Source organism: Anabrus simplex, chromosome 5 (genome assembly GCF_040414725.1).
Source record: "Anabrus simplex isolate iqAnaSimp1 chromosome 5, ASM4041472v1, whole genome shotgun sequence".
In the NCBI taxonomy this organism is placed as follows: Eukaryota; Metazoa; Arthropoda; class Insecta; order Orthoptera; family Tettigoniidae; genus Anabrus; species Anabrus simplex.
Window position 1 is genome coordinate 64,046,294 of NC_090269.1, and position 19,339 is coordinate 64,065,632.

Below are 19,339 nucleotides of genomic sequence, written 5' to 3' on the forward strand. Positions count from 1 at the left end.
TCTGTACTTTCATCCAAAATAATGGAAATCAAGTTTTCCTTTTTTAACCTCGTCTTTAATTCCGCTGGTCATAAAAGAAGCTATGGATTCAATAACATAATTTTGTATATCAGATGAAAGTCCTGAGGAAACTGTAGATGTTTCTAAGTGGTGCCGAAATACGTCATCTTTCTTAGCAATTAATGCTAGTAACTCCCTGTAATTACCTCTGTTATCGGACTCTTCAGTTTCACGATGATCCCTGGAAGGTATACTTGGTTTGAAAGAAAACACACAGTATCTACTGAAGTGCTAAGAATGTATGTGTTACTTTTTACTAGCTTATTATGTTCGTCAATTTACTTTCTGTAAGCTGTACTTAAATAGATCTCTATTCTGGACCTTCCGAACTGAATCATATCGGTAACAGAGTTGATGTGTGCTTGAGACACCTCATGGTGTCTCTTTAAAACTCTGAAACTATTTAAATTGTCCACACTGTCTTTATTCCAAGCATTATTTTCTGAGGAAAATAGAACACATGACCAACAGTACAGTTTATTCATTTCTGCACAACCACATAACCAGTCCAGATTTATGTATCGCGAGTCATTAAAATACCGTACTGTTCTTTCCGATTCCTTGAATATATTTTTACGAGAAAGCGTGGATCTATCTTTTTCAATTATGTTTTTCTTTTCTTCAAAAGTTCTGAACGAAAATGGCGTGTTCATTAAGCTTTCTATTATAACATGAACATTCTGGGCCCGCCAACTCGCTTATTTTTGAGGTGGACGCGACAGTACTCATTTTAATGTTTAATACTACGCCCTTCCCGCCTCCAGGATGGAACACGTAAAAGAAGTCCCGACCAATTTCTCAGGGTTGTCGATGGTATAGTTGTTTTACGTGGGAGCAGATGATAACGCTGATACGCTGAGTCATATATTACCTGCCGGTTGACTCGATGGACGTCTCCATCCCACGTATCAATATTATATTATTACCCAGTGATTCATTGTCTTAACTCTATGGTATCTTATATTACTATAATAAGTCATAAATAAGTCTCAAGCAAAACTTATCCACTAATATTTATTAAAATATAGAAAAATCTTGGAAGAGAAAAAGTGAAAATATGAAAATAAAATTCAAACTTAATAGGATGGCAAACACCTATCGGGTTAAAGTTATTTGTCAATGATAACATTTTTCATCATTACCTTGTTAATCATCATTGAAATGTGCTAACATTCATCATATCTACAATATTCGTACTTAAAACTGAAAATATATGCAAGTCGAGTATGGGAAAAGTTTCGTTATATAGAGTTATTCTATTATTTTGTAGCTAACATTGTCTGTCCATTGCAAAATTCTTGCTTCTCCTTAAGACACTTCGTTAAAATGATATCCATCAAGTTTTAGGTTGGATTATCTCATGATATTTGTTGTATCTCAGCATAAGCATCAGGAAAAGTGATAAGTTTCTCGTACGCTTCAGCCCAACTTAGCTTTAAATATCAGTTAAATTACCATAACACTCAAAAGCATACCTTAAATTAATCTTCATATGTACACTAGAGCAGGAGTTTCCAATTAGTAAGGGCTCGAGGGGAACATTGAAAACCTTAGGTATGATCGCGGGCCTCACTTTAATAATATGCCAATTTTAGTAAAATTCTACAAATAGAACAGAGGTACCAGTATGAAATAATGTTCATAGTTCAATTGAAATGAAGGTTTGATAATTTTAATTGCTTAAAACACTATTGTACATCAGCATAAAGGAGTGAAATAAAAATTAATTCTATTATACCCAGGACAATTAAATTCTGAAGAAGAGCACACAACAATGACAGTTCATTTTAATTAATATTTAACGAATGACAAAAATGCCTTGAGATTAACTGAAATTAATAATGTAGTCAAAACAAAATTTAAAGGACATTTTAGTGGCAGTATGTGGTCGATCAGCTGAATCTACCAATGCACGAATGTCTACCTCCAGCTCTGTTGTTGCTAATCTCAAAAGATGCAGCAAGGAAGAATCTGAAAGTCGACTTCTGTATTTTCTTTTAATGAATTTCATAGATGAAAAACCACTTTCACGTATGTACGTGCTCCCAAACATTGAAGTCATTTTAAATCCAAATTGTCTTAACTTTGCGTATTGTTCGCTGGGTAGCAGTTTAAAAAATATGATCCCTTTTCTTGTCTTGTCTGTAGGAACGTATCGGCTTGTAGATCGCATAGCTCAAGTTGTAGTTGTGGTTCTTGTTCCTCGATTGCATCACCAAGAGGATTCACGTAAAGTTGTATACTGCTTTTCAGAATTTCAGTTTCCTTGAATCGTGTGTTGAATTCTTCAATGATCTCTTGAATGTGTGAACTGAAATCTGAAAAAAATGTATGGTTTCTTGGTCCTTCTCCACCGCTAATTGTAGACAACAGGGGAAATGAGTCAATTCATTGTTTTCTAAAGAACGTTCGAAAAATTTCAATTTGCTTCGAAATCCATTAACAGTTCCCACAACATCTGACACTTCAGGGTTTCTTCCTTGAAGATTCAGATTGAAGGTGTTAAGGTGATTTGTCATGTCTGTTAGGAAAGCTAACTGCTTTAAAAACTCTGGGCTTTGAATTTTATCTTCTAGTTCTGAGGTATCTGACGAAACAAACATATTAAGAAATTCGGGAATTTCCTTGCGAATTGCAAAAAAACGTTGAAGGCACTTCCCTGCACTCAGCCACCTTACATGATTGTACAGCAGCAAGTCTCAATATTCTGCGTCAATTTCCAGCTGAAACTGTTTGAAGTTTCTGTGCAAAAGGGCTCGATTTCCACCTCTTAACATATTAATAATTGTAACCACAAGTTCAAAAACTTCCGTTTTCTTAATTGACTTCCCACACAACGCTCCCTGGTGAATGAGACCGTGGATCATTGGACATGTTACGCCATTTTCTTTTAGCAATCCCGTCAGTCCTTTCTTCACCCCTGTAATTGATTGCGCTCTGACTGTCACAATAACTAAACATTTACTGAAGCCTACAACTCTGTCCACAGTTCTTTTAACAGCATCATAAATGTCCCTCCCTTTTGTTGTTCCTTGAAGAGAGGAGACATCAAATAGCTCCTATAGCTCCTCTTTACTACTGAAGTCTTCGAAGATGGTGCGTACAAATATTAGTAGCTGACTGACATCTGACTGATCAGTGCTTTCATCAAGGCATAGTGAGAAATATGTGCTTTCCTTAACCAAATTAATGAGCGCTTTTTCTGCTTGTTCTCCCATGCCATTCACCCTTCTCTGTACTGATTGGTTGGAAAGTGGCACTGATTCAAATTTCTCAGCCATTTTAGCATCTCGAAAAGCCTTTGCCATTTCCATACCACACTTTTTAGACTGCCTTCAGTGAAGGGTTCTTTTTGCCTTTGCAAGTTCGAGCGACACTGCGTAGGAGGCGTACATAGAAGACGACTGATTTTGTAAGACATACCTGTTTGCTGTTTTAATTTCTTTTTGAAGTCTGGAACCAGTGCCTGTCGAGCTTCTTCCTTATAAGCTACAAACTATCTCTCCTGCATTGTTGGGTAATGTCGTTTAACACTGTACTCCTTCGGCACAGGCACCATTTGTATACAAATCAAACACTGAAGCTTCCCACTGTTGTTAGTAATTAAATACTCACTCTCCCAGCTTTCCTTGTAAATTATGTTTTCACTTCTTTCGTTGAGCTTCTGCTCATTTCCTATTCAGGTAAAAAACGCAAGCACTTTACACTCAACACTAAACAATGCCTCCAAAATGGACAGTACCGTAACTTGTGAAACTTCACTACACGTCAAGCAAGCTCGACTGAGTTTGTGGAGACGGGAGGAATAGCCAGCAAGCCTTGCCGGGCGAGTCTATTGTTGCGTGAGTGAAGGGAGTGGAGGTCAGTGGAAGGGCCCACCTGCCCTGTGCGATACGGCGCGTCACTCGTAGAACATCTGACTTAATTCCTTATCAACTTCGTTTGTTCATTTTTCTGGATCCTTTTCAGACCAGCCTCTTGCTGTGATGACTGCCTTTTATACATCCCATTAACATTAACGATTAGGGTTCAGTTTCTGTGGAGCTCGGACGGATTTCACATGAAAGTGAAGATGCTTTGTATCAAGTAGGCAGTGCATTTCTACGAAAACATATTTAGACAGGTTGGAATTTATGAAACAGTTGAATGTTGCACATCGTAGATGTCTGCATGACAATTCAAACTTTTTATGTCATCATTAAGATATTGAAGCCTTATTGAAGTGATCATTTAGTTAATCAGTCATTTATTCGAATGTTCAGAGAATATTTCATTTTTATCAAGTACCACTAACTGGCAGGAAACATCTACATTCTGCAGTACATGTCACGATTTCTGCAGGGAGCTTGGAGCTCGGGTTTGTTTGCTCGCCAGCTAAGTTTAGGAGGTGGAATTTCGACATGACGTACACAAAGCAGAACAGGGAAAAAATAGACTCCAACGGACAACATTTCGGAAGCCCGGCGAGAGGCTAGAGAAGCCTGCGAGAGACGTTTGAAGTAAGCATCACGAGCGCGATATGCTGGACCAATGATATGATAGCGTCACGGTCATCTTGGCGAGGCATTGGTCTACGTAGGAGATGGCCCCGATCGAGGATGCGTCTTGGAGGACGAATTAATAAAAACGATAACCGCGTCAGTTAGCTACCCTCTTATTCGGCAAGATTCTATGCAGGTAACATCGTGAGAAGAAGTTTTCATTTACGCGAGTGATCGTGTGGGGACTTGTACGTTTTATTGGAAGACGCTCAGTCTGCATTTAATCCATTCAAGTTTTCTAATACTGGGAGAATGGCATTTAACTTTCGATTTCCAGAGGGAGAGAACAGTTTCATTTAATTATTTCGAATGCATAGTAGCCTGCTTGTGTAAATAGTTTGCCGAGGGCATGAACTTCACAATTTCCAGTCCAGCTTTTAAATGGAAAATATTTGACCTAGTTACGGGATTAGATAAGAGAAGTTGTTCCGCGACTGATTGGGAATTGGTTTCACGGTCAGTGGAAATTACCCCAGCTGTAGTATTCTAGTAACTGGCTGATTTAATCTTGACCTAGTTTCTACATCGTGAACGAGGGGATGTTTTAGACGACATCCAGAAGCAGAAGCAGCGACAGAAAGTACGACATCATTTGTCAACGCCAGAATGGAGGCCAAACGACTGATTCAATTCTTTTCTGAAGGCATCATCATCGAAATGGCTGGCTAAAACACGATGGGGGCCACATGTTCCAAAGGCTAGCGACGATAAGTCAACGAAGTAGATGAGTACAGAATTTTCAATGTAATTGTGTGAGTGTGAACGTGTGTTCATGTTGCAAAAGGGAATAGGTTAGTTTTTAAATATTTAATGACAGTAAATTTTGCTTGGTTTGGAAGGACAACGTCCTATTTAAAGTAAATTTTAGGAAGCTTGTAAGTGTAAATATAATTGTAACGTAAATGTGGACCGTTTGCATAAGGTCGCAGCTTGCTTTCTTACATTTTATTCTGATTTATGTAGCTGAGTGGTTAGAGTCATTTCTTTTACGAGTCAGTTTCTTATTTTAGTCTCATATATACTTGTTTTGGTTTGCTTTGATGTTTGAGACACAGTGTACATCTCGGGGCTTAATTGTAAATCTAAATAAGGATTCAATTTAAAGTCAGGAAGGGCTAGATTAAAGTATTATTAATGGGAGCCTCAAAGTGTACGAAAACATGCCTTCATGTTTTCTGGGATTTATTGCATGATGTGTGAATGAGTGTGTGTGAGACGGTGGAGTTTGCATCCACAAATTTTGAAAGCGTCATCTTCACGACAATTTTGTATATCAAGTTTGTAAATTAGTAATTGATTCACGAGTACCGCGAACGCAGTTTCGTATTTCGAGTTCCGAATATTAGAATATATTTTCTGTAAAATTTATGTTTATTATTATTATTATTATTATTATTATTATTAATGCCAGTTTCTCGAGTTGTTCTCGAGTTGTAGGATTGAGATATTTCGGTAACTTTTTGATGTTCAGAAATGAACGATTGTTAATGTGGCAATTCCTTAGTTTCAGTTTATCATATTTATTACAGAGTTGGCCACTTTATTCTTCATGTTTAACTTTGAGCACGAGTGTTTTGATTTGTGACCAGCGCGGTCTTGTTTCTTTTCATGTCTTCTCAAATCGTATCAATATCTCTTCTGTCTGTTGATATTTCTGTAACTTGTGGCATCCTATCTTATAATAGCCATGTATTTCCTTCATGCATTATCAACCTATATCACCTACATTCATATTAGCTTAACACTTGGAAACTATAGCGTCATAAACTATTCTTTTCATAACTTCTCATATCCTTTGGCATAACATTAATTGGAGAGAATGTCCCATTTTTCTTGAGAATAGGGGTTTGGTTAAATCTACTCCCTTTATTTCAATCTATTGAGAAATCACTCGCAAGAATCTAACATATTTAAGCTTATTTTTAAGATTAAAACGACACAATAACAAGACTTTGATTGGAAATGAACTACTCTAAATAACATATTCTAAGCTACATGTTATTTATTTAAGAACCTTATCTCTTTTCCCTCGCTTCTGGGACGATTTATGTCTCGTTCATTCTGGGTTGTCGGGACCCATCATCGTACTGCGGGCTGGTTCTGCAGATGTCAAATGAGGAGTTGGCCCATCACGGTTCACCTCAGGTCACTCCAAGTAGTTCACCGCCCATCTTTGTATAGATTCATAATCGTCTCGTCTTGCTCAGTTACAGAAATGCAGAAAAACATATGTGCGATCAGCTGTTGCATGTGATTACAATCGAAGCCTTCTATTGTAACAATTACAATTCTTTTACAACTTCTTTGCTTGGTCCCTAATTTCATCTCAGACTTCTAAAATGTCTGCTGTAAATTCAATATATGTGCTGTATGGGATTTGCGTTATAAACTTTCTTGCGGTAATATTGTGTTGACCGGGCGAGTTGGCCGTGCGTGTAGAGGCGCGCGGCTGTGAGCTTGCATCCGGGAGATAGTAGGTTCGAATCCCACTATCGGCAGCCCTGAAAATGGTTTTCCGTGGTTTCCCATTTTCACACCAGGCAAATGCTGGGGCTGTACCTTAATTAAGGCCACGGCCGCTTCCTTCCAACTCCTAGCCCTTTCCTATACCATCGTCGCCATAAGACCTATCTGTGTCGGTGCGACGTAAAGCCCCTAGCAAAAAAAAATGTTCTGTTGCTTTTCTGGTTGACATTATGTTCTTGGTGTCTTAGATTGATCGACTTTCAAATCTCGTTGAATGTTTTAATTGGATATAACGCGTTTTTAATATATATATATATATATATATATATATATATATATATATATATATATATATATATATTTAGGCGTTATTTCGACGTTTTCTTCTAGCTAATATGTTCTTTCCTGAAAATTTCTTCTTCTTTTGATACTCTTCTTATGAATCAGCTTACAACTTATTCGCGACACGTCTTCCCGCAAAGATAGTCAGTCATTTTGTGTTATCCTTTCTACAGTGTTGAGTTTCTTAACAATCCGAATCCCCGGTTTTTGTCTTCCACACTGCCATCATCATTATTTAAATTTTGACATTGCATCATTCTGAATTTCTGTGACATTTTACAAAGTTAATCATTCTGCTTAACTTCGCTGTAGGTAATTGCGTTTACTCCAACGCGATTGAAACTTCACTTTTGGAATAGTGTAATGGCACAATACGTTGTGCAGTCCTATAGGATATCCTTACCTAACATACATTAAATATAAATTCGCACTTTAACAAGAGACGTCACATCGTATTATAATAGAAAACAATAACACAATAATATAACAATGCACTGTTGAGCGCGACGGAACGAACGAACGGAACAGCTCAGCACCGACGTTATCAGCTTTTGTTTCCACTTTCCACTGTGGTAATACGTAGTAGTAGGATACATCCCAGTGTCGAGGGGAAAGGGGCCTTGCTTCGCGCAGGCGCAGTAATACTCGCCTAGCTGTTAGAAGAGATTCAGCGCGTAACCACTGCATGGAGTGGTAACAGCCTCTCATCTTTGACGGTGGCAGACTGCTGCAATAGAGTTCTCGCGACACGTCCAGGCGAAGAAACAAAAATATTAAAGAATTTTCGATTTTTATATTTTCAAACTGTTGCCAGTGGTAACAAGGGATACTAGCACGCTTCGCCACTGGGAAAGGTATATACAAATATCAAAGTTACAATTCAGAATAGTGGACAAAGGAGTTCCATAACTATGGAAAATAATGTTAACTTAATATTTAAAATGTGATGTGTTCCATCCGTGTTGTTCGGATTTGGCTGCCGTCTGGTTTGCGAATGATGACTGCGCAGTCCTTGGTCCATACGTTACGCAGTCCATGGAGCTCCACTGCTGCGCGAAGGATGCTCAGCAGGTAGGTCGTCAGATCTTCCCGGATGGTGATCCCACTCTCTTTAAGCTTCTTCTTATTATGGAACATTCTGCTGCGGTCTCTGTATGAAAGAAATCTAAATATTATCGGGAGAGGTTTCTGTCCCTCCTTCGGACCAACACGGTGGCTGCGCGAAATATCGGTTAATTGAATGTCAGCTCCTATGTTTCGTGCAACATCCAGTACGACATGGTCAGTGTCTTCCCCTTCAGTCTCAAACACACCAAACACGCGCTGATTGTCTCGCCTCTGGTATTGCTCGAGGTCATCAGTCCGAGAGATAATTTCTTCTTCAGAGGATGTCCTTAACTCCTCAAAGCTTTGCCACAATTATTCAATTTCACTGTCCTTTAAGTTGTTTTCTAAGTTCCTCATTCAAAGTCTTGAACTCGGACAGTGCCTCCTCCACTCTATTTAAAATTTTAGTTTCTATGCTGGTTGCAACCACATCGGCTAGCACTCTCGCTACGTCCGGCTCTACCAGTAATACGCGCCGAATGGTGTCCTCCACGCTAGGGTTGGTAGCACTTCTTCCGGGCTTGGATGCAGGCATGACGCTATTTTACAAAGCAATCAATAATTTAAAAACAATGATAAAACCGCAGCTTTATCGTACGTGGTACTTAGCTACCAGTTAAACACACTTCACACACGGAACTCAAGCACAGTTTCAATGCAGACTTCACTGTTTTACCCCTTCTATTTTTACTTTTGCCGGGATCTTCACAATTCACGTGTTAGCCGCGCGGAAAGATGGGAAGAAAGGTCCTCAGTATGCAAAGACAAGCTCTATCTTACCTGTTGTATACTACTGTTCATTGAAATCTCGTAGCCAGAAATTTCATTTCAGACAAGGAAATCAGTACAGCCCTCACAACCGCCCAGTACCAGCTTACAATCTCGCTCTCATTGGTCATATCCTTGCAGAAGCGTAACACATGATCACACCTCAAGACCGAGGGGAGATTGAGAGAGAATGACGGGATACCTTATATGAACTAAACATTCTTAGAGGGGAAGGTACTCACTTCCCCACCTGCACACACGCGACCATGGTTCGTCCTTGAATAAGCGCGACAGAGGGTAATGAAGGCAGGAACCATACGGGCTCGTATACCAATTAATCGGGGGTCAAATTCTCCTATTTCCTTGTAATTTTTTTATGCGTTGAATTTTAAATAACTGCTGAGTTAATAATTCCCAAAGGGTGTTTCATAATAATTGTTTAGGAGATATCCGTGGAGCAGAAAGAGGTGAAGGAAGGTGCGGGTGTTGAATGGGTCTAACTACGGTATCAGAAATTGAATTAAAAGTTTAAACAAAGGTTATATTTCTTTCAGAATTTCAAACTTAACATTTTCACTGAGTGAACATGACAGGTACAAATAGCAATCTTGAAACAAGAATTGGAAACTCCAACAACCGGTAATTTAGAATTTTTTGAGCTTCAGGCTCCAAATTTACAATTTCCATAAATGTTGCGTTAGACAGATAAGGAGAGATATCTCCCAATACACAGTGTTCACGAGCACTAGGCTCCAACAGTGACAATTTACGGCCTTCCCAAGACACCTCTCAATATTACGGAAAACTTAGAAAAGAGCTTACATGCTCTTTAACATTAACATATTGTTAACACCCCGCTCAAGGCAACATTACACAGAATCTTACGATCTCTGGCCTCTAAAGGCACAATTTACAATTTAAAATTTCTTTTACACAGGGGTATCTATTACCTAACCTACTGGACCTTCATGGAAAAAGAACAGGTTAGATTACTGGCCCGAATACAAAATGAATGGAGGCGTACACTTGCACTCCTAGAACTTTTAAAACCCTAATTGGGCTCTCGGCCCGATGATGCAGGGATTAATCCCAAGCTACTGAGGTGACTAGAATGGAGATTAATCTAACACTTCACAGAATAGAGAAATGGTTACAAATCCTAGTCACCTCAAACCAAGTATAAGGAGTGCTCGAGAGGGTAACGCACTCTCTATCCCCGATTTACAGTTTTAAGAATTTATGAAATTTTACATTAGCCGAAAGAAAGTTTACATTTTAGAAAACAGGTTACATAGTTAGAAATGAGGACCTTCCGCTTGCGGAGGTAGCTACAGAAAAATAAGTCTGGTGGTCTGCTGGTCTGCCTGGCGAGGAAGGTAGCCAGAAAAGCCGCAGCTTATATACCCGAAGGGAAGGTTCGAGAGGATTCTGGACTAATCCGGACACACACACAATTCAAAAAGCGACAAGGAGCCTGTGATTGGCTGAAAAACGATTACAGAAATTTCTAATTGGCCAGATTCAAAACTGGCGGAATGAAAAATAAGTGTAGCAACCCAAAAATAAATGAACATTGATTTGGTTACGAAAACCTAGAAACACAAAACTTCTTTAAATTACAAGTTCTTCCACCTTGCACCAGAGTGCATGACCAGAGGTTTTTTATGACATCTATGGAGGAAAGTTTAAACTTCTTGAAGTACACCAAAACAAAACAAAATAAATCCAATCAGTTTAGGAAACTTAGAAATAACAGACTTCTCAATTATTCAGTAGTGATTACTGTCCCAACTTCCTGCAAAAGCAGTTTTACGTTTTGTTGGATAGATAGAGTTCATCAATGCGCTTCTTTCGAACGCGTGGAGTTGAAGTGTGCCTCCCGGTATAATAATAATAATAATAATAATAATAATAATAATAATAATAATAATAATAATAATAATAATAATAATAATAATAGTAATTGTTCCGGGGATTCTGTGGAACGAAGAGGTGAAAGAAGCCGCTGGCATGAATGGGTGGATGTATATAAGACGGAAGATTAATAAATTTATGATTATATTTCTTCCTCCTTTCTTTTCTTCTTTTCAAACTTTACACTTTGCTAAACAAATAACAAAATCAGGTACAAGGTCTAGCTCGTGAGCTTGAGTAACAATATTAGAAAAATCTCGAATAATCAGATAACAACCATTTAACAACCTGAGCATGAAGCTCCCTAGTTACAATTTTAACAAGAGCACTGCTGCTCCCTTCAACCCACACTCATAGAGACGGTTGCATCGGCTACCCGGTTCTCTCCAGATTAATGTGTGACGGGAATCGTTCTACAAACTGAAGTGGGATTCATCTGTGAAGAGCACATGCCTCCATTCATTCATGGTCATGTTTCGATGTTGACGGCTCCACAGTAAACGGGCCCGTCTCTGTGCTGGATTGAGCGGGACGCACACCGCTGGACGTCGGGCAAACAGCCCTGCTGTTCTGAGCCTCCGGTACACAGTTTGCCGGGAAACGGCAACCCCTGAGACGGCTGCAAGCTCCGCCGACAATAATTGTCTTGCAGGTGCACCCCGATTTCGTCGGGCGTTTAAGGCCAGATATCGGTCGTGCTGTGGGGTGGTTACCCTTGGTCGACCTGGTACTGGCCTACGACTAACGTCTTCTGTGTCTTGAAATCGTCTCCAAAGCCTGGAAATGACACTTTGTGGCACATTCAAGGATACGGCGACTTTGGTCTGTGTCTGGACTGCTTCCAGGCGGCCGAGTATTCTACCCTGCAAAACGGGGTCCAAATGGCGTCATTGTGCCTTTATGTTGTCACGTTTACCACGAGGCTACACTCCGCACACTATAACAGGGCAAACACGACTGAGGGAATATGGGGCGCAGGCACTGGCTGTGTTTACCTTGCGGTTACGCCGCTAGTCAAAGCAGGGAACACTCCTTTCCTATACAAAGCGAACACGTAAGGTTGGTAGGTGCATATGTCATGCGATTTGCTGTCTATTTCCTGTTGCCCTCCGTACTCGTAACTTATGCTTAACTTTTGGACACTAGTGTACTTAAAACCCTATTTGGGCTTATGGCCCGACTAGCCTATACAGAGGTTAGGCCTATACTGCGGAGATGACTAGATGAAAAGAAAATATTAAGTTACAAAATTACAAGATCAGTCTAAGTTATATGAAAACACAGTCACCTCAATATCAAGTTGAAGGGGAAAACAAGAGGATATCGCTCTTTATTCCCTTAATTAGACTAGTATCCTGAGACTTATTTGAAATTTGCATTTAAAGTTTGAAATTTACATTGAGAAAATAAAAGATACATTACAAAAAATTCGAAAACTTCCCCCTAACTAGCTTTCAAAGACTATTACATGGTTAAACAGAGTCTGCCATTACCTTGAGCTGGTAGACTTCCCGAAGAGGGACGAGGCAGCCCTTCCCCTGCCTCCACTACGAACACACTCTGAACCTCTTGACTAAACTTGGCCCGAAATGTCCCAGCTTTTATAACGGATAAGTAGTATCCAGATTTCTCTGGGCCGAAACCCTGACACACCCCAAATTTTCATTGGAAAATCAAATAAATATCAAAAACTCTGATTGGTTACTTAAATAAATGTACAAAATTTCTTAGTGGCTGAAATATAAAGTTGGCGGGAAGGGATAGAAGTGTTGATAACTTTAGAACACCACAAACAATCAATAAACAGTTCAGTTTAGGAAACCCTGACACACAAAATTACTTCAAAAATTAATTGTTTATCCCCTCACAACAGATAGCACCTAGGTTGATAGTAGAGACCTTTGCCGAAAAGCGTTTGAACATCTTTCACTAGCAGTTTCAGAGTTTATATTATAGATGGCCTTCCAAAAGGCGCTTAATTTAAATGAGCGGGCGGTTGTAGATCCGGTACAACAGCAACAACAACAACAACAACAACAACAATAATAATAATAATAATAATAATAATAATAATAATAATAATAATAATAATAATAATAATAATTGTACCAGGCGGTACACCTCCACGCCGCTAATTCAAACCTTGCGCCAGTTGAAACTCCCCTACTGGAATAAGTCTGAACTTTGTCTTATGTGTCAATTTTCAAGTTACCCTGAAGATGTCACTACTTGGAAATTTTGAAGTTTCTGAACTGTGTTGTTTTCGAAGTATTTTTGTTTTGCTTGTAGTAAGAAGTGTGAACATTCTCTTCTAGAGGACACTACTGAAGAATCACAACGGTGCGCCCTAGTGCGAAGTAAAAGAACTGTTCTTTTTTTTTTTTTTGGAGAAAATTTAATTTAAAAAGTTTGTTCTTTGCTAAATTTCTTTCAGTCATTGTTTAAGTTGGCAATATTAACCCTTTCTTTCCCCTTGTTTTGCATTTTGCCAATCCCGAATTTCTTTAATTAATTTTCCACCAATAATGTGTTTCTTCTTCATCTTGTGTAGGGGTTTTCTTTATCCACCAATAAAATGATTGTGGGCGGGTGTTTTCCTTCCTGAAACGCCTCGAACTTTCTGCGAGAGTATATAAACTGCTGATTTTAGGGTCTCTGCGCCACTTCAGTATCATCTTTCAGTGTGTAAAGTACATAGCAGGGGGCGGGTAGCGCCTCTTTCTTCGGGCAGCAGTTCAACAACCAGGTAATGGCCGATTAATAACTTCTTTTCTTGCTAGCTCAGCAGTTTAACTCTCGGGGCGGGTCCGAAGCTTTTCCACCATGTAACTTTCGATAAAATGTAACGAATCCTTGTATTTATTCTATCTTTTAAGCTTCATATTGGGATAGAGAGTGCTTAACCCTCTCGAGCTCCCTCTCATATTGCATTGAGGTGAACTTATTTTCACAACCGTTTCTTCCTTAACGTAATGTAAATTGTTTCCTTCTAAAAGTCACCTCTTTAGTATGGGATTAGCCCTTGCATTAACGGCCTAGTGCCAAGTAGGTTTTAAACAAAGGGTATTAGGAGCGCAAGTTCGCCTCCTCTCAATTGGTATTTTAGAGGCCAGGTAATTATATTTTCTCACTTAATAGGCCTCAGTAGGTTGGGTATCTTTACCCCTGTGTTTATGTCCTTAGAGGAAAACTTGAAGGTGGAGTTTGGTGTGGCCTTTGATAGGCTTAACCTTTGAGAGCAGATCGCTCTTTTGAAGTTTGGTTCTGCGCGCCTCGAGGAGGCTTTATGATGTAATTGGGAGCAAGTGCTCCTGGGCTTGATTGGGGTCTTCTGCCCCTTTGTTGAATTCTGTATATCGTAAAGTTGGGCTAATTGCTCAAGAATTGTGTGTCTGGCTTGCGGAGCCCCAAATCCTGTAATTGTACATTCTCGATTAGTGGTTTTGCTACTCTGTACCTGCCATTATTTTTATTTCTTGTTTTTGCTAAGAAAATATAACCTTGTTAAATTTTAAATGCACTTTAATTTCGTAGCCTGAGACCTGTTCACCCCCCGCACCTTCTTTCACCTCTAACTACCACGGAAAACTCCGTAACAATAATAATAATTGTTACCGAGTTTTCGTGGATCACAGGGGTGAAAGAAGGTGTAGGCTGGAATGGGTCTATCTACGAAAGTCAAAGAGGAATTTAAAATTTAAAATAATGGTTATATTTCTTTTCAGAAAATTAAATGTTAATAAACAATATTTCAGGTACGGGTAGTCAGGTACAAAAATAGAAAACCCAAGGATTGGTAATTTACAAGTTTTGAGCTTCAAACTCCAATTTTGCAAGTTTCGAAATTCGCTCAAGTTGCGTTTAGATAGATAAGGAGAGAATCTCCCAAAACACAATTTTCAATAGCACTTTGCTCCCACAACTACAATATTACGACCTTTCCCAAGCACCTCTCATTATTACACAAATATCAGAAAAGAGCTTACAGGCTCTACACTTCAAAAAGGAGACTCATGGCCTTTGGTCACAGGGGTCCCGGGTTCGATTCCCGGAAGGTTCGGGAATTTTAACCATAATTGGTTAATTTCGCTGGCACGGGGGCTGGGTGTATGTGACGTCTTTATCATTTCATCCTCACCACGACGCGCAGGTCGCCTACGGGAATCAAATCAAAAGACCTTCATTTGGCGAGCCGAACTTTTCCTCGGACACTCCCGGCACTAAAAGCCATACACCTTTTCGTAATTCCTTAAAGTTTGTACCAGTATCCAGTATTCGGGAGATAGTAGGTTCGAACCCCACTGTCGGCAGCCCTGAAAATGGTTTTCCGTGGTTTCCCATTTTCACACCAGGCAAATGCTGGGGCTGTACCTTAATTAAGGCCACGGCCGCTTCCTTCCCACTCCCAGCCCTTTTCTGTCCCATCGTCGCCGTAAGACCTATCTGTGTCGGTGCCACGTAAAACAACTAGAAAAAAAAGTTTGTAACATCATCACGAATACACGCTGTATATATAAAATAAGAGTTTGGTCAGTACATTGTCCAGAATTTAAAAAAGAATGGTATTTATGTATCGGTCGTATTCAGATTAACAAGGAATTGCACTTTTAAATTTTCCGTCATGTCTGTCCCTATGTATGTATGTATGTATGTATGTATGTATGTATGTATGTATGTATGTATGTATGTATGTATGTATGTATGTATGTATGTATGTATGTATGTATGTATGTATGTATGTATGTATGTATGTATGTATGTATGTATGTATGTATGTATGTATGTATGTATGTATGTATGTATGTATGTATGTATGTATGTATGTATGTATGTATGTATGTATGTATGTATGTATGTATGTATGTATGTATGTATGTATGTATGTATGTATGTATGTATGTATGTATGTATGTATGTATGTATGTATGTATGTATGTATGTATGTATGTATGTATGTATGTATGTATGTATGTATGTATGTATGTATGTATGTATGTATGTATGTATGTATGTATGTATGTATGTATGTATGTATGTATGTATGTATGTATGTATGTATGTATGTATGTATGTATGTATGTATGTATGTATGTATGTATGTATGTATGTATGTATGTATGTATGTATGTATGTATGTATGTATGTATGTATGTACGTACGGGCATCACGAGAAAATGCCTGAAGATAATTTAATGGAAATCGGTATGTAAACTCGAAGAATAGGCTATGAATAATTTTATTCACGCTTGGTGAAATGGTAGTTTAGGGGAAGGCCTAAAATGTAATTCTCAAATATTTGTGCTATTAGTGGTCCGATCGATAAATACTACATAAATAAAGTTATGTAGCATTAAATTTCAGATCGTTTATGGCTTATACATTTTTACTGTACCGGCTGTAATAACAGAGATATTCATGAATTTCGATTTTTGTTGCTGAGTCAATACCAACGCCGAACCACGAGAAAATGATGGAACGGAATGTAATTAAAATCAGTATGTAAAGACTGGGAATAAGGCACTGCAGTCTAGGCTCTAAATAACGATGGATGAAACGATAGTTTTAGAAAGTTGCCGAAATTTATTTTTTAAATACCTATATTATTGGCCCTATCGAAAAGTATTACATAACAAACGCAATAGAGAATACATATTCCGATATTTTTTCTTACCAAACCTACTACGATATGAATTTAGGATTTTGTTGCTTATTTCATACCAACGCAGAGCATTGCTAACATGGACATATTGTTAACTAGCAATGGTTTTTATTACCATCGTCTTAAGGTGTAAAACCGCGTGGTCATCGGTTCATATCGACAAGAAAAATTGTTAAGATAATTATTAAAACATGAGAAAAAATCGTGAAGGAACGATCGCTTGAAGAATAAAACAAAAGGGAGTCACGAAAAAATGAACCTTTACATTAGATGTTTTACTTTGTATCCCAGAGTTGGAAGAAGTGTAAATGTGAAGGCCTATCATATCGAAAGATCATAAAACTGAACAACAATAACGTTAAATTTACCATTGTTATGATGTGATTGATGCGATTTGGTTGACACACATCGCCGATAGATTACTGCTACGGCACCATTAAAACAGCATTTCTGAATGTTAGTGGAAAGTAGCTGGGGAGTCAGATAAATTTGCACATGCAATATGATTGTCCCATCAACGACGGGTAACTGCAGCTAGTAAATAAATAATATTGCAACGTGTAAGAGGGTGGATAAATGAGCACACAGCTCGTAGTGTTTACTTTAAGATTTATTAACTAACACTAACTGCTTATACATCTACACAGGTACACAATCACACCAGTCCATTCATTCCCAACAGACTTCTTTTACCGTCACTTGTCGATCCCACGTCAAACTCCCCCACGCTGCACCAGACACAAGACACTTCACAGCAGCTGGAGAGAGAGACTCAACTCAACTCCTCCATAACAGACAGACAGAATGAATACTCAGTTCCATGGACAGAACACTCATAGAGACTGACATACAGACTGCCTCCGTTACTCAGGCTAATCCTCAACTCGATGCACAGTACTGCTCCTCGACAGCACTCGCTCTCAGGCTGAACTGACTGACTGCACTCCTGACTCATCTGGCCCGCCTTAAATAGGGAGGCAGTGGTTTCAGAACAGTCCTTAAGCTGGATACGCCCAGGAACCCCTCGACCCCCAATATCTCGAAGTAACTGGCAATTGCCATAGGTTCCCAGTGAGACACCACAGAGGCCGGCACATCCTACCACAAGCCCCTCCTTCATGGAGTGGAAATCCAGGCAGCGTCCAGTAAATAGTTCAGCTGTGACGTGGCTCGCATTTGGGTGGGGCCAGACCAGCTCGATCCTCTCGGCTCGGGATCAGCATGGCGGGCACCGTCACAATATCAGTAACAGCGGTAAATATAAAATCGGTTAATCTTTTTTTATAATTCTTAATGTGACAATTGCCCAAACGGTACCATTCGTCTCTTACAGTGCGTACTTGTAAATTCCTTTGAATTGAATATCTAACTCCTCTTTCTTTTCACCCGAATTCATACTTGCACCGGGTGACACTGGCACGAAAACCCAGTGGAACATTTTCCCACTTGTTCCCACATGCAATTTTAAACTTTAAATTTGTTTTCCCTTCACAGTCCACGGAATGGCACCTCCTGCAGATTACAAACCAATGGCTGGACTTGGCTACTACAAGTATTATCTAACCCCACTGACCTGGGAGCAGGCTAAATACAAGTGTGAAGAAGACGGAGCGCACCTCATTATTCTTGACTCTGAGAAGGAATCCATAGTCATAAAAGAGTTCTATGCAAGAAAACCGAACATCTCAGGGGCTTGGAATTCCGTTGACGTTTTTGTCGGTGTCCACGATCGGTACAAAGAAGGACAATTTGAAGACGTATTTGGTAAGTACAATACATTAGTTCTCACTTCAACTCATAACGCTAGGCAGTGGACACACACTCAGGTCCTTGATGTTGGAAGGACGGTCTGTGGAGACTCAGTATACAAAGTCAAGTGGTTTCAGTGTAATCCTGTCCCTGCTCAGCAAATGGCTCCAAAGGTAGCCGAGAGCTGAATATTTGTCTTTATAGCGTTCTGTCCGAATGGAATTGGTAGTTCGCTCCACTGGCGTAGCCAAAAGGGGGGCCCAGAGGGGCCGCCCAGCCCCCCTCAAAATATTTCCTGAAACTAGAGTGAGGATCAGCCATTGTTTTACGTACTGTACGAACAACTTAAAAACTTACGCCGAAATGTTAAGTTAACGTAGCGACAAAGAATCTACTAGCAAGGCTCAATAGGGCCATACATAATTCTCCATATTTGTACTGCTTGAATGAAAGGAAGATACTTAGGATTGTGATGCGCGGGGATATTTCCCTGTAGAGGCCTCAGTATTGGGAATGTAACCGTGTGTTGACAAATGTCAATACATTAAGAAAGGGGCAATTAGCAAAGGATTATTCAGTAGGGGGCCGGAAAATGACCACCGAGATAACGGGGGCCACGTTCAGAAACAGTTGCAAGCTTACATCGTGTCAGATTTTGCATATCGGTTCCAGGAAACAACAATGTCCTAGGGATCCTCGGGTTATACCGTGGTTGAGAGATGTGATGTGTTTA

At 39.4% G+C, this 19,339-nt stretch overlaps 1 protein-coding gene across 1 annotated transcript in view; it reads left to right on the top strand.

Moving 5' to 3' along the window:
- Positions 1 to 19,339, top strand: part of LOC137500963 (hemolymph lipopolysaccharide-binding protein-like) — a 100,060-nt gene that overhangs the window by 40,038 nt on the left and 40,683 nt on the right. The window contains exon 4 of the mRNA XM_068227727.1: positions 18,352 to 18,621. Coding sequence (XP_068083828.1) covers positions 18,352 to 18,621 — 270 coding nt within the window. The remainder of the gene's footprint in view (positions 1 to 18,351; positions 18,622 to 19,339) is intronic.